The sequence below is a fragment of the Salvelinus fontinalis genome, chromosome 7, assembly GCF_029448725.1.
Source record: "Salvelinus fontinalis isolate EN_2023a chromosome 7, ASM2944872v1, whole genome shotgun sequence".
Lineage (NCBI taxonomy): Eukaryota > Metazoa > Chordata > Actinopteri > Salmoniformes > Salmonidae > Salvelinus > Salvelinus fontinalis.
Window position 1 is genome coordinate 31,957,878 of NC_074671.1, and position 16,927 is coordinate 31,974,804.

General features: G+C 43.1%; 1 protein-coding gene across 1 annotated transcript; it reads left to right on the top strand.

The window, feature by feature from the left end:
* The first annotated feature begins 548 nt into the window (after window positions 1-548).
* ackr4b (atypical chemokine receptor 4b) lies at window positions 549-7,561 on the top strand. The gene is made up of 2 exons (XM_055929193.1): window positions 549-777; window positions 5,911-7,561. The coding sequence occupies exon 2, from the start codon at window positions 5,923-5,925 to the stop codon at window positions 7,060-7,062; it is 1,140 nt and encodes a 379-aa protein (XP_055785168.1). The 5' UTR covers window positions 549-777; window positions 5,911-5,922; the 3' UTR covers window positions 7,063-7,561.
* Window positions 7,562-16,927: the final 9,366 nt, after the last annotated feature.

The window sequence follows — 16,927 nt, forward strand, 5'->3', positions numbered from 1 at the left end:
TCTCAGATTTGACAGGCGTCCTGTGAAGAGAGGGGAGAGCTGCCCACAGGTAATTAGCTCTCCTGTCAATAAATGGGCAATAAAGAGCCATTTTATATCCCAAAAAGAAAACATTTATATATACAAAAGACCTTCAAATGTAAATTGATAATTGTCATATAATTTTTTTTAAATCGGCAATTATACCTCTAAACATACCTTCGCATGGTGTGTGTCACTGCTGCTACACAGATGTCATAACATCTGGAGACTGACACATGTCAGTACTGAGGTCAAAATATCACTCTTCTCAATGATGGTGTATACACACGCACACCAGGAGACCACAGCCCTTTCGTACTGATTTCTTATCTAACACTGAAGGGTGAGCCTTTAGCTTTCTCACACACACACACACACACACACACACACACACACACACACACACACACACACACACACACACACACACACACACACACACACACACACACACACACACACACACACACACACACACACACACACACACACACACACACACACACACACACACACACACACACACACACACACACACACACACACACACACACACACAGAGAGAGAGAGAGAGAGAGAGAGGTGTTTTCAGACTGTGTTGGGTCATTGTAGGGAATAGAGGTGGAGCAATATAGTTAAGAAATGGGCTGAGACAAACTAAGAGTAGCCCCATACTTGTTTAGAAATCGCCATACCACTGGATGTCTCCTCTGTCAACATTTCCACATCTCCCACATCCACACGAAGACACCAAGGGTAAGACTCGATTGGCTCCTCTATTGACAGTTTCATTGTCAAAATTGAAAGTTGAAACAAATCCTTTCACATTGAATTACTTGAAAGTTGTTCAAAGTATTTATAGCCTATGTGAGGATAAACAGAATCCTACGTCTGTTTCCTTGTTCCCTCAATTGCCTAGCTTTTACCGTTTATGATTCTAGTGAGGGGAGTGACATTTCTAGAAAGACAATGACTCATGCGTTCAGTAGTTCAATTGTCTGAACAGTGATTGTAAGGACTTTTAAAGTTCAAAGTCCTCTGTGTTTACGATTTAGCCTAACCTGATAATTATGCTGAAGTAATAATGATTAACATACTGTATATACTATATGAAGTGACAAGACATAATGCACATATCACATAATGTCAGTACAATTTTCTCAGCTTCTCTGTCTCCTATCATCTCTGAAATGTTGGTATTTTCAGTCTGGCAGAACATCTGCGCTAAAAAATGTGTTATTGATGGTTTTCTCATCATTTATTTCTCATGGCTCAATATCTCGTAGTTAACGAGAGATGGAATACGAATGTGTTTTTGGCCTTAAATCTCTGACAGAGAACTCACTCAGTAAAACAGCTGGGGACACTTCAGCTGAATATTTGAGATATTGGAGATATTTGGACATGAGACAAGATATTTTGTAGGAACACCGACAGCTTCTCGTCTCTGTCTCTGGCTAGCAGCACGTCGTTGGATAACGTCATAGACCTGGGAGCTCTCCTAAAAACCTACCGTACGTTATTGAACTGAGGCGGCAAAGACAGAGAAGCATCACCTGTAGTAATTATCTGTTGAACGTTAAAGCGCCTGTCATACCAAACACATGTGATACACACTTTCTCTTAGAAACAACCATGGGCTTTTTGCCCAGTTATCAGAGAATCATTCACAGATCCACACAAGTGACGATCATTTGAAGTCATACACTTACCTCACATTGAACCCAAACAGAGTTTCTGGTATTTCCTGGCAGGGTCAGCACAATGAGTCAGTCTGAATAAGGAACATCAGAGTCATGATGGAGTTCTCTCTCTAGGCATGTCCTTACCAACTGTGATAACACACAAATGCACACGTGCACACACACACACACACACACACACACACACACACACACACACACACACACACACACACACACACACACACACACACACACACACACACACACACACACACACACACACACACGTGTATGGATCTAATCTTCAGAGCTCTACTGTCACACTATCTACATATTTACATCTGCAGTAAGGGAATGAAAACACCTTGATAAGCGTCTCGGAAAATCTATTCTAACATCTCAAGACTATCAATCAATCAAATTTATTTATAAAGCCCTTGTACATCAGCCAATGTCACAAAGTGCCTTACAGAAACCCAGCCTAAAACCCCAAACAGCAAGCAATGTAGATGTAGAAGCACAGTGGCTAAGAAAAACTCCCTAGAAAGGCAGGAACCTAGGAAGAAACCAAGAGAGGAACCAGGCTCTGAGGGGTGGCCAATCCTCTTCTGGCTGTGCCGGGTTGAGATCAGAGGTGGGAAAAGTACTCAATTGTCATACTTGAGTAAAAGTAAAGATACCTTAATATAAACTGACTCAAGTAAAAGTGAAAGTAACCCAGTAAAATACTAGAGTAAAAGTCTAAAAGTATCAGATTTTACTTAAGTACTTACTTAGATTTGACTTAAGTACTGAAGTACAGTGGTGGGAAAAGTACTCATTTGTCATACTTGAGTAAAGGTAAAGGTAAGACTGCACAACTTCCTTTTTGATAACTTTTTTTTGACAGCCAGGGGCACACTCCCAACACTCAGACGTAATTTAGAAAGGAAACCTTTATATTTAGTGAGTCCACCAGATCAGAGGCAGTAAGGATGACCAGGGATGTTCTCTTGATACGTGTGTGAATTGGACCATTTTCCTGTCCTGCTAAGCATTCAAATTATAACTAGTACTTTTGGGTGTCAAGGAAAATGAATGGAGTAAAAAGTACATACTTTTATTTAGGAATGTAGTGAAGTAAAAGTAGTCAAAATTATAAATAGTAAAGAACAGATACCCCAAAATACTACTTAGGTAGTACTTTGAAGTTTTTTTTACTTAAGTACTTTACACCACAGGTTGAGATATGACTGCACAGAACATTGTGGGGCAGTTTCCCCACACACAGATTAAGCCTAGTCCTGAACTAAAAAGAATGGACGATGGAGAACCTCCATTGAAAGTTTTTATTAGTCCAGGGCTTGGCTCAATCTGTGTCTGGGAAAGATTTTTCAGGGATAGTCACTTTCTCCAGACGGAAAGGAAAATTGTTGTGTTGGGCGTACTGGTGTGCAAGCAGTTCCAACTGAAAGGTTTTATGCGAGAGGGAGCTTATTGTTCACAGTAGAGCTGCCTGATATGGACAAAAATCCATATGGCGATAAATTGCCTGAATTGATGCTGTAACAATAAATAGAAGTTTAACATTAATGTGCCCCACAGTTTTTTTTATTATCATTTAAACTACTACTAGTATTTTGAGGGCTGTAGCCATCAATTGTCCCATTAACAAATCACCCATGTTAGCGAACTTATTTCATTTCAAACTTCACATTTCTCTAGTATAGACTACTTATCATAATGAACGATATCAGCAAAATGACTGCGCTAAGTGATCGGTATGGTCGGTGTCGTTCATTTTCGGTTATCGCTATGCATATACGCTCGCACACTCACCCTGTCAAGCGTTGGCTACAAAATCTACACACAACATCCGAACAACCCCTACGGGTCAGAAAGAGGGACAAAAAGCAGTGAGGAGGGGGGCGATAACAGGAACAGATAGTTGTTGACAACTTGGATCGTCATGCTGTTATTGGCTGTACGTGCATTACAACTTTCAGATGGATGGCCATTCTCTACTTCATATTATTTGGGAACAGCATGGTCCTTAAGGGGTTGTCTGTCTGGGCACATCCTCACACACTGTGATCTGTGATAACACACACCACACACACACACACACGCGCGCCCACACACACACACAAAAGCACACGCACTGGTGTATGGATCTAATCTTCAGAGCTCTACTGTCACGCTATCTACATCTGCAGTAAGGGAATGCAATCACCTTGAGAAATCTCTCTCTGGCTTCTACTAGAGCAATACTAAACATCTGGCCCATCCACACCATCAGCCTGATAAGTACTGAGTTTACACACTGGTTCAAAGATAGAATAGATGTTCAGAGACGAGGTAACATCTCAAGACTAAACAGATATGAATGTACAGAACATTGTGGGGCAGTTTCCAAGACACAGATTAAGCCTAGTCCTGAACTAAAAAAGAATGGATGATGGAGAACCTCAATCCAGGGCTAGGCTCAATCTGTGTCTAGGAAACTGCCCAGAGTGTTTCAAGAAAGATTCATCCGATTTTTCAGGGATAGTCACCTTTTCCAGAGGGAAAGGAATATTGTTGTGTTGGGCGTACTGGTGTGCAAGCAGTTCCAACTGAAAGGTTTTATGCGAGAAATCAAGTGAGATATTCCTAACGAGAGGGAGCTTATTGTTCATAGTAGAGCTGGCTGATATGGACAAAAATCCATATCGCGATAAATTTTCTGAATTGATGCGATAACGATGAATAGAAGTTTGTAACATTAATGTGCCCCACAGTCTTTTGTATTATCCAGAGTGGCGCAGCGATTTAAGGCACTGCGTCTCAGTGCTAGAGGCGTCACTACAGACCCTGGTTCAATTCCAGGCTGTATCACAACCGGCTGTGATTGTGAGTGCCACAGGGCGGGGCACAAGTCGTTAGGGTTTGGGCAGGGTAGGCCGTCATTGTAAATAATAATTTGTTCTTAACTGACTTGCCTAGTTTAAAAGAAATTACCTAGGCAAGTCAGTTAAGAACAAATTATTATTTACATTGACAGCCTACCAGTGAACAGTGGGTTAACTGCCTTGTTCAGGGGTAGAACAACAGAATTTGACCTTGTCAGCTCAGGGATTCGATCCAGCAACCTTTCAGTTACTGGCCCAATGCTCTAACCACTAGGCTACCTGCCACCCCATAAACGATAAATAAAAAAATATACACTACTGATCAAAAGTTTTAGAACACCTACTCATTCAAGAGTTTTTCTTAATAGTGAAGACATCAAAACTATGAAATAACACATTATGGAATCTTGTAGTTACCAACAAAGTGTTAAACAAATCAAAATATATTTTATTTTTGAGATTCTTCAAATAGCCACCCTTTGTCTTGATGACAGCTTTGCACACTCTTGGCATTCTCTCAACCAGCTTCACCTGGAATGCTTTTCCAACAGTCTTGAAGGAGTTCCCACATATGCTTTTCCGTCACTCTGCAGTCCGACTCATCCCAAACCATCTCAATTTGAAAATAGTAAATAGTAAAAATAAAGAAAAACCCTTGAATGAGTAGGTGTTCTAAAACTTTTGATCAGTAGTTTATATATTTTTTAATTGGCCCATTAACAAATCACCCATATTAGCGAACTTATTTAATTTCAAAATTCACATTTCTCTACTATAGGCTACTTATCATAATGAACGATATCGGCAAAATGCCTGCGATAAGTCATCGGTACGGTCGGTGTCGCTTCAGCTCTATTTCACACGCACGTAACGGTATGCATATACACACACACCCACTCCTCACCCTGTCAAGCATTGGCTGCAAATTCTACACACATCATCCAAACAACCCCTACGGGTCAAAAAGGGGGACAAAAAGCAGTGAGGGGGGGGGGGGGGGGGGGGGAATAATAGGAACAGATAGTTGTTGACAACTTGGATCGCCATGCTGTTATTGGCTGTAAGTGCATTACAACTTTCAGATGGATGGCCATTCTCTAGCTCTCTCCTAATAGACGCATTCTGATAAAATACATATTTGATATTATTTGATACATTCTGTCCAAATTATGTGAAAGAGAATAATCATTTCATCCAACAAGTCCTGTCTAGAACAGAAAAAAAGTGATCTTGTCAACAGATCTCTTTTAAGTTAACACAATGCAGCAGCATAGACTAAACTGACTTGACGTCATTCGTAACATACCATGTTCCTTTATTCCCTTACTTCTCAGAGAACAGAGAGGATGGAGATGGATGAAGAGGACTACAACTTTGGGAACACCAGCTCCAACGACAGTGACGACTACGACGACTACCACTCGGTGTGCGACAAAGCCGAGGTGCGTTCCTTCGGCCGTCTCTTCCTGCCCGTGGTCTATGCCTTGGCCCTGGTGGTGGGCGTGGCGGGCAACACCTTAGTCGTGATGGTGTACGCGTTGCCGCGGCGACTGCGGACCTTGACGGACGTGTGCATCCTGAATCTCGCTGTGGCTGATTTACTCCTCCTCTTCACGCTGCCCTTCTGGGCGGCTGATGCCGTGCACGGCTGGCGGATCGACGTGGCCGCCTGCAAGCTCACCTCCTTCCTCTACACCACCAACTTCAGCTGCGGTATGCTGCTGCTAGCCTGTGTTAGCGTGGACCGATATCGGGCACTGGCACACAATGCTGGAGGCCGGGCTGGGAGTGGCCCGCGGGCCAGGAGTCAATGGATATTAGTGTGTGCCGTTGTGTGGACCACAGCTATTTGCTTGGGCCTGCCTGACATGGTGTTCTTCACGGTGAAGAACACATCCCACGGGCTGGCTTGCACAGCCATCTACCCCAGCAGCATGGCCCGATCGGCCAAGGCTGCCTTGGAGCTGCTGGAGGTGCTGCTGAGCTTCCTGCTGCCTTTCCTGGTAATGGTGGTGTGTTACTGCTGGGTGGCCCGGGCGCTGGTTAGGGCCGGAGCCGGGGTGCGCAGGGAGAAGAGGTGGCGGGCCCTGCGGGTGCTGCTGACCGTGGTGGGGGTGTTCCTGTTCACCCAGCTGCCCTACAACCTGGTGAAGCTGTGGCGGACGCTGGACGTCATCTACGGCCTGGTGACCGACTGTGACCTCAGTAAAGGTCTGGACCAGGCTCTCCAGGTGACGGAGAGCCTGGCGCTCACACACTGCTGCATCAACCCAATGCTCTACACCTTCATAGGCTCCTCCTTCAGAGGATACGTCCTCAGGGTCGCCAAGAGCCTAGGGCAGCGCCTCGGGGGGAGAATGCGCGGTGGTCGCCACGGCAACGAGGAGCCGGCGGTGGAGATCTCGCTCAATACACACAATTCCGCTGGGCACACACACTCACACTCTGTCTCGGAGGACGAGGACACCAGCACCTTCACCATCTAACATGTCTAAAAACTCAGAAGTCTTATCATGGTAACCAAAAAGGGCTACTGCGCAAACACTTCTACTGGATTTTCTAGGGGCAATCTGGGATTCAATCAGCAACAAAGCAGTCCATCAAGCGTATATTTTGGGGTTCTGATTCGGTAAGACAGTTGAATTAAGCTCATGAGGCATTTATAAGTTAGATTCTTCATGAATAATTGGCTATCATCAATTTTCAAGGTCCAAAAATGAATGTGTACCAATCACAGATCGCCCCTTAAGCAGTTGCTCTGTACCAGTATTACTAGAAGCCTGTGCTATACATAAATAACTGTTAAGTAACTTGATATCTAGATGAATGTCTGTATTTGTATAGTTGAATAATGTATTATTTAGTATCTAGTCAATCTTTAGTATTGCATAAGCTTTTGTAAATAAAACAAGTTGTTTTTATGTAACCCCCCCATTATTATTTCCTGTATATGACATCCATCTGAAATAAATCTCAAAATCAGAAGGAATGGCTCAAGCTCATGCTCTTACAACTCTCATCATATCCTATTCAATCTCACACAGCACATGGCGCCTACAGACCAGAAGCATCTGATCCCAATGTATTCTGTGGCTTTGAGAGAAAAGAAAGCAGGCAGTCTGATTGAGCAGCGGGTTGCCAGGGAGAAAAGCCAGAGAGCTCCGCAAAACAAAGAGTGAGAAGTCGACAGGGAGAGGAGAGAGAGGGCTTCCATCCGGCCACCACACAGGCAGGAAGACACTACAGGCAGGAAGACACTACACAACCAGCGGGGATCTGTTTTGAGGCTGCATCGCAAATGGAACCCTATTCCCTACATAGTGCACTACTTTCTTTTACCATAGCCCTATGGGGTGCCATTTGGGACGCATCCCCATGAAGGGGATTCCAGCATTTAAATTACCCTGCCGGTCCTCTCATGTTCCTTCCGTTTAAATAAGCTGGACTTAAAAAGTGCAACAGGGGTTTGATGTTGAGTGCAATCCATAGAACAGTGGTGAACCATTTCAGTATGGCCATTTATCCTCTTCCTTTAAAACTCATCTTCAAAAAGAGGACTTTTATCTTAAACTCTTTGAAATCGATCGTACACATCACATCGGATTGAAGTCCTTTGACAAAATGAATGGCGAATATAAAACGAAATTAAACGAGCTAAATGTATGCCATGAATAACAAACATCGGGCCCCCAAAAGCATAGTGAGATGCATTGTGTGGTAGAGAGAGTTAAACAGTGTCTCAATGAAAAGCTTTTTCCACAGGAATGAGTCACTCAGAGGATCGTCTTAAAGTGGAAAAAATTCCCCAGAACTGGAGCCACCATAGATAGGCCATAGATCATAAAAATCCTAGCTAATGTCCTCAGTGTTTACCTCCTATTCTCTTACAGAACCTTTTAGTCATATCCTCTCCTCTGTAATGACTGGGCTGTGCCTCAAATGGCACCATATTCCCTATAGAGTGCACTACTTTTAACCAGGGCCCTGGTCAAAAGAAGTGCACTATATAAGGATTAGGGTGCCATTTGGGATGCACATATGTTGGGATTGGTGGGTAAACACATCAGTTAAGTGTGTGGTTGGTTGTGGAGGGATAAACTCAGGACAAAAGAGTGAATCACAGTCTCTTCACACAGCAATACCCTCAACTCCTCCACTGTCTCCCAAATCACTTAGAATGACCGATTGGTTGCTGAGGGGAATGGGAAGTGAATGGTGCATCAGTGTAATCAGCTTCAGACTTCAAATGTGAGGCACAAGACGAGGCTATACATTTGGGTCTTTAACCTGAAAGCTGGCTAGAGACTAGATGATTTTTGGCCTGTCTGCAGGCTCCCGACGAGCACTTTTGACAACAATGCCGAAGGTCAGCCTGATTATCGAATCACTCTACCGAGGCAGTGTCGTTAGGTGTAAGCCTCATACCGAGAACCTGCTCGGTGCGATTTGGCTTGGCTGACTAGTTAAATGTGATAGGTTCTCCGATATTAAGATGAAACGATTAAGGGCGTGTCAGGTGAGCAAGAGTTGCAGACTACACCTTAAACCGTCAAGTGTGTGGTTAGAGCTACACCTGTGTGTGTAGGTAAACAGACTTGTCTATAAATGTACCTATCTATACTATACGCATCTACAATGTTTATTCCACACTAAGATCAACTTCTCCTTTAACTTGATCTCTTTCTTCATCCATCTCGTCGTCCTTCGTTGTTCTATTCGGTCCCACTCTCATATTCTGTCGTTACTGCTTTCTACTTTGCTATCTACTGTCATGTTCCCTACTCTATACATCTCATGGAGAGGCCTAAAAGTACAATACAAGCCAGGATAAGAGCACAATAGTTGAGCTCTGAAGCTCTGAAGCAAAACCAGGCTGTTGAGTGGCATTAAAGTATTGTTTCCTAAGCAGAGCTTCCAAACGGCAAAGAGCTCAACCACTTCCATATCGTCTGCGAATGAGCGAGAGGAAAACGACAGAAAACAGCCATTCGGCGCCACGTAGTCGTCATTCATGATATCTCATCACAGGACCTATGTTTCAATAAACCCAGTTCAGCCTGCATTTGAATACATGTCCAGACTCACATGGAGTCGGGAGCCCAGACGGTGTACATCTCAGATAAGGTCTGCTCCCAAAGTCATCCAGATAGAGTATTGTGATAATGGAAGACGTGTGTGTGGTCAACGTAGCCTCCAGATAAGAGGCTCACCATGGGTCTGGGAGTAAATTACCCCACCCCTGGGACTGTGTTATGGCTAAAAGCTCCATCGCTGCACACACACACACACACACACACACACACACACACACACACACACACACACATACACACATACACTTCTAATGACACTGTGGCTGTCATGATACACAAGAGAGAAAACAAACATCTCATGTGGGAACATCCTGTCGATTACTCAAATCAAAAACAGCAGAGAAACTGAGGACTGTTCCAACCCCCCCCCCCCCCCCCCCCCCCATCTTCTATGCAAGTGGGAGGAATATAAATGCAGGGATTATCTGTAAATGGTAGGCCTATATCTGGACATTATTATGATGCAAATTTCATATTGAATCATGTTACAGGAACAAGTGGTCACACACTCTATACTGCATATGCTCGTAATAATTGAATGGGTAAAAAAGAAAGTCACTATTCTGTTAGTCAGCACCTCTCCCATTATTTTGGCTTCCATGGCTAGAAGAAGAGATCTCAATCACTTTGAAAGAGGGGTCTCAAAGGAGCATAGGGGGTTTAAAGGGTGTGTGTGTGTGTGTGTTTGTGTCTCAGTCACCAGATCTCAACTCAATTGAATACTTATGAGAGATTCTGGAGCGGAGTCTGAGACAGCGTTTTCCTCCACCATCACCAAAACACCAAATTATGGAATTTCTTGTGGAAGAATGATGTCGCATCCCTACAATAGCGTTCCAGACACTTGTAGAATCGGTGCCTTCAGAAAGTATTCACACCCCTTTACTTTTCCCCCACATTTTGTTGTGTTATAAATTGGGATTAAAATGGATTTCTCTTCTTTTTTCCCCAACAATCGACACAAAATACTCTGTAATGTTTAAACATTGATGACAAATAAAACAGGACAATAGGTTATTGTCCTGCTGAATGGCACATTTGTCTCCCAGTGTCTGTTGGAAAACAGAATGAACCAAGTTTTCCTCTAGGATTTTGCTTGTGCTTAACTCTATTCTGTTTATTTTTATCAACAACAACAAAAAACTCCTTAGTTCTTGCTGATGACAAGCATACCCATTACATGATGCAGCCACTACCATCCTTGAAAATACAGCGCATTCGGAAAGTATTCAGACCCCTTCCCTTTTTCCAAATTTCTTTACGTTACAGCCTTATTCAAAAATGTATTAAATAAAAACAAATCAATCTACACACAATACACCATAAAACAGAAATACCTTACGTACATAAGTATTCAGACCCTTTGCTATGAGAATTGAAATTGAGCTCAGGTACATCCTGTTTCCATTGATCATCCCTGAGATGTTTCTACAACTTGATTGGAGTCCACCTGTGGTAAATTCAATTGATTGGACATTATTTGGAAAGGCACACACACACACACACACACACACACACACACACACACACACACACACACACACACACACACACACACACACACACACACACACACACACACACACACACACACACACACACACACACACACACACACACACACACACACCTGTCTACATAAAATCCCACAGTTGACAGTGCATGTCAGTGCAAAAACCAAGCCATGAGGTTGAAGGAAATGTTTGTAGAGGTCCGAGACAGGATTGTGTCGAGGCACAGACCTGGGGAAGGGTACCAAAACATTTCTGCAGCATTGAAGGTCCCCAAGAACACAGTGGCCTCTAACATTCTTAAATAGAAGAAGTTTGGAACCACCAAGACTCTTCCTAGAGCTGGCCGCCCGGAGAAGGGCCTTGCTCAGGGAGGTGACCGAGAAGCCGATAGTTACTCTGACAGAGCTCCAGAGTTCCTCTGTGGAGATGGGAGAACCTTCCAGAAGGACATCCATCTCTGCAGCACTCCACCAATCAGGCCTTTAATGTAGAGTAGCCAGATGGAAGCCACTCCTCAGTAAAAGGCACATGACAGGCCACTTGGAGTTTGCCAAAAGGCACCTAAAGGACTCTCAGACCATGAAAACCTGCTCCAGAATGCAATGGACCTCAGACTCGGGCGAAGGTTCACCTTCCAACAGGACAATGGCCCTAAGCACACAGCCAAGACAACGCAGGAGTGGCTTCGGGACACGTCTCTGAATGTCCTTGAGTGGCCCAGCCAGAGCCCGGACTTGAACCCGACCAAAAATCTCTGGAGAGACATGAAAATAGCTGTGCAGCAACACTCTCCATCCAACCTGACAGAGCTTGAGAGGATCTGCAGAAAATAAATGGGAGAAACTCCCCAAATACAGGTGTGCCAAGCTTGTAGCGTCATACCGAAGAAGACTTGAGGCTGTAATCACTACCAAAGTTGCTTCAAAGTACTGAGCAAAGGGAATGAATACTTATGTAAATGTTATATTTCAGTTTTTTATTTTTAATACATTGGCAAAAATGTCCAGAAACCTGTTTTTACCTTGTCATTATGGGGTATTGCGTATAGATTGATGAGGGAAAAACCGATTTAATCCATTTTAGAATAAGGCTGTAACGTAACAACATTTTGAAAAAGTCAAGGGGTCTGAATACTTTCCGAAAGCACTGTATGAAGAGTGGCACTCAGTGATGTGTTGTTTTGGATTTGCCCCAAACATAATGCTTTGTATTCAGGACATAAAGTTATTTTCTTTGCCACATTTTTTGCAGTATTACTTTAGTGCCTTATTGCAAACCGTCTTTTCACTCTGTCATTTAGGTTAGTATTGTGGTCTACAATGTTGTTGATCCATCCTCAGTTTTCTCCTATGACAGCCATTAAACTCTGTAATTGTTTTAAAATCACCATTGGCCTCATGGTGAAATCCCTTAGCGGTTTCCTTCCTCTCCGGCAATAAAGTTGGGAAGGACGCCTGTATCTTTGTTGTGACTGGGTGTATCGATACACCATCCAAAGCATAATTAATAACTTCACCATGCTCAAAGGGTTATTCAGTGTCTGCTTTTTTATTTTTACCCATCTACCAATAGGTGCCCTTTTTGAGGCAATGGAAAACTCCCTGGTCTTTATGGAATCTGTGCTTGAAATTCACTCCACAACTGAGGGACCTTACAGACCATGTTGTCTGTGGGGTAGTCATTAAAAAAATCGTGTTAACTGCCATTATTACACACAGAGTGAGTCAATGCAACTTATTACGTGACTCGTCAAGCAGATTTTTATTCCTTTTATTTTTATAACGTATTTAAGCTTGCCATAACAAAGGGGTTGATTACTTATTGACTCAAGACGAGTGACGGTTGGTGACGTTTAAGATAAGGGAGGACAATCTTTTTTTAATGAGCATGGCCTTATTTCTATTACAGCACATTGGATGACTGTCATTCATATTCCATTCACCCAGCTCAATGTAACATCGATAGGTTTGAGCAACTACATGACACTCACATTTTCCCTATACCCATCATGAGGTTGCTACAACCTAGCCACTAAATTAAAGTTTACAAAGTAGGTGCACAGGTCGAGAGTAAAATTTCAGTAATCAAGGTGACAGACAGTGACACATTCAACAGTGCCTTGCACACTCTTGCCTGCATCTAGTTGATATAGGGTGTAATAATTAGACCAGTTGCAAACGAGAGTTTCTATTGGACAAATTCAGGTATGTTTATCCCCGTTTCGTTCCGTTTGCTTCCATTTAAGAAACCTTTTTTTCAACAGAATCGGCAGAATGAATACACCCCTGATTACACGCACACAGTTCACTTTCATAGCAGCCACATATAAACAGCATGAACATTTTGCTTGTTGTGTAATTCCTTCTTGCATCTATGCACTCTCCTCCTCTCACCTTTCTAAGCCAAACCTTCATATAATAACCACTAACCGCTACGCACAGCCTACATCAGGGTCCCCCATCTGGCAGCAGGCGGGCTGAATTCGGCCCAGGGGTAGTTTTATTTGGCCCCCAAGTTCTGAGCATTTTCATTTGTGGTCATAAAAGACTGTAAAAACACCATGAAATCAGCTCCAAGTGATTTAAATTTTGGAAATCTGTTCCCAAGTATTCCCACGCAAACACGTCATTGTATAGAAATATAAGCAATGTTATGTTTTGGTCAAATATTATATCTACAGTTGAAGTCGGAAGTTTACATACACCTTAGCCAAATACATTTAAACTCAGTTTTTCACAATTCCTGACATTTAATCCTAGTAAAAACTCCCTGTCTTTGGTCAGTTAGGATCACCACTTTATTTTAAGAATGTGAAATGTCAGAATAATAGTAGAGAGAATGATTTATTTCAGCTTTTATTTCTTTCATCACATTACCAGTGGGTCAGAAGTTTACATACACTCAATTAGTATTTGGTAGCATTGCCTTTAAATTGTTTAACTTGGGTCAAACGTTTCAGGTAGCCTTCCACAAGCTTCCCACAATAAGTTGGGTGAATTTTGTCCCATTCCTCCTGACAGAGCTGTTGTAACTGAGTCAGGTTTGTAGGCCTCCATGCTCACACACACTTTTTCAGTTCTGCCCACAAATGTTCTATAGGATTGAGTTTTTTTGTGATAGCCACTCAAATACATTAACTTTGATGTCCTTAAGCCATTTTGCCACAACTTTGGAAGTATGCTTGGGGTCACTGTCCATTTGGAAGACCCATTTGCAACCAAGCTTTAACTTCCTGACTGATGTCTTGAGATGTTGATTCAATATATCCACATCATTTTCCTGCCTCATGATGCCATCTATTATGTGAAGTGCACCAGTCCCTCCTGCAGCAAAGCACCCCCACAACATGATGTTGCCACCCCTGTGCTTCACAGTTGGGATGGTGTTCTTCGGCTTGCAAGCCTCCCCCTTTTCACTCCAAACATAACGATGATCATTATAGTCAAACAGTTCTATTTTTGTTTCATCAGACCAGAGGACATTTCTCAAAAAGTACAATCTTTGTCCCCATGTGCAGTTGCAAACCGTAGTCAGGCTTTTCTATGGCGGTTTTGGAGCAGTAGATTCTTCCTTGTTGAGCGGCCTTTCAGGTTATGTCGATATAGGACTTGCTTTACTGTGGATATAGATACTTTTGTACGTGTTTCCTGCAGCATCTTCACAAGGTCCTTTGCTGTTGTTCTGGGATTGATTTGCACTTTTCGCACTAAAGTACATTAATCTCTAGGAGACAGAACGCGTCTCCTTCCTGAGTGGTATGACGGCTGTGTGGTCCCATGGTGTTAATACTTGCGTAATATGTTTGTACAGATGAATGTGGTACCTTCACGCGTTTGGAATTTGCTCCCAAGGATAAACCAGACTTGTGGAGGTCTACAATTGTTTTTCTGAGGTCTTGGCTGATTTCTTTAGATTTTCTCATGATGTCAAGCAAAGAGGCACTTGAGTTTGGAGGTAGGCTTTAAAATATATCCACAGGTACTCAAACTATGTCAATTAGCATATCAGAAGCTTCTAAAGCCATGACATCATTTTCATGGAATTTTCCAAGCTGTTTAAAGGCACAGAGTCGCCAGCCGGCCATGAGCAGCCAGAGTCGCCAGCCAGCCATGAGCAGCCAGAGTCGCCAGCCAGCCATGAGCAGCCAGAGTCGCCAGCCAGCCATAGTCGCCAGCCAGCCATGAGCAGCCAGCCAGCCATGAGCAGCCAGAGTCGCCAGCCAGCCATGAGCAGCTAGAGCCTACCGCCAGCCATGAGCAGCCAGGATCTACCAGAGACACCAAAGCTGGTATTGACAATGGTGGAGTGGGGGTCACGTCCCGCACCCGAGCCGCCGCCATAGGAAGGCCCACCCCGGACCCTCCCCTCCTGTGTTAGGTTTTTCGGCCGGAGTCCGCACCTTTGGGGGGGGGGGGGGGGGGGGTACTGTCACGCCCTGGCCTTAGTATTCTTTGTTTTCTTTATTATTTTAGTTAGATTCCCCATGTCACACCCTGACCTATGTGTTTTTGGATTGTCTAGGGGTTTGTAGGTTAAATGGGTCAGGGTCTTGTCTAGGGGTTTTGTATGTTTATGGCTGCCTAGATTGGTTCTCAATTAGAGGCAGCTGTGGTTCATTGTCTCTGATTGAGAACCATATTTAAGGCAGCAATAGGCATTGGGTTTGGTGGGTAATTGTCTATGTAGAACGTTTGTAGCTTTGTATTGCACTTACTTTTGTAGCTTCACGGTTGTTTGCTGTTTTGCTTCGTTTTGTTATAAGTGTTCGTTTCGTGTTTCACTCGTCTCAAATAAAAGAGATGTATTTTCCACACGCTGCGCCTTGGTCCACTCATTATCCTCAAGACGATCGTGACAATTATGGTGTTTCCTTTATTTTGGCAGTTATCTGCACTTCTCAGGAACAACACTAACATACAGTAATGAGGAAAGTAGTTACTGAAGAAAATCTCCTTGCAAAACAAATTTGGACTTCCACTTCCCAGAATCATATCATTGGCAATCACAGCGTCTGAAGCCGATGACTCATATAGTCATGTGCTGGCAGGGTATGAGTGTCATCATGTGATTGTAAATGATATGCCTAAACCAAGTGAATATGTGCCAACTGCCACTTCTACACATGACGTGGGTCTAATCCTGAATGCTGATTGCATAAAAGCATATTCCAGCAGGTGTCTATTCCACAAGTTACCACCGGCTAAAGCTATGATGTTAAAATGCCTATTTTCTCCATTACATCTGACTGTGCAATCCACTGTCTCATCAGCCCAGCAATTTATAAACTTGATCACCACTATAAAAAGCATCTAGACATTATCTCACATTTCTTTTAGACTAACATTTAGTTTTCAACAGCCCTGCTGTCTGTCTGTCTGTCTGACATTTGCAACATTGTTTCAATATTCAAGCTGTCCTATAGTAATGAATGTGTTGGGAGTTGGGACGAGACAGACAGCGTTTCTCAACCAGTCATGAATCAGCTGGCATCATTTTTATGGATATATGCAAAGAAAATGTTGATTGAAAAAAAGTCAAACAATATGAAGCTCAGCTAGTTAGCAGTCTTTCCAGCTTCAGTTTGAAGTGACTGTGTTAGCTGTGTTGTTGGCTAGCTCCTCTGAACAACAGTGTCCTAACGAGAGACCACATTTTCTATGCTTGGTGAACTCTCGCCTCATTATTTTATTGTTATGGATGTATCCAAATAAATGTCACTAGTAAACAGCTTAAACAAATGCAAA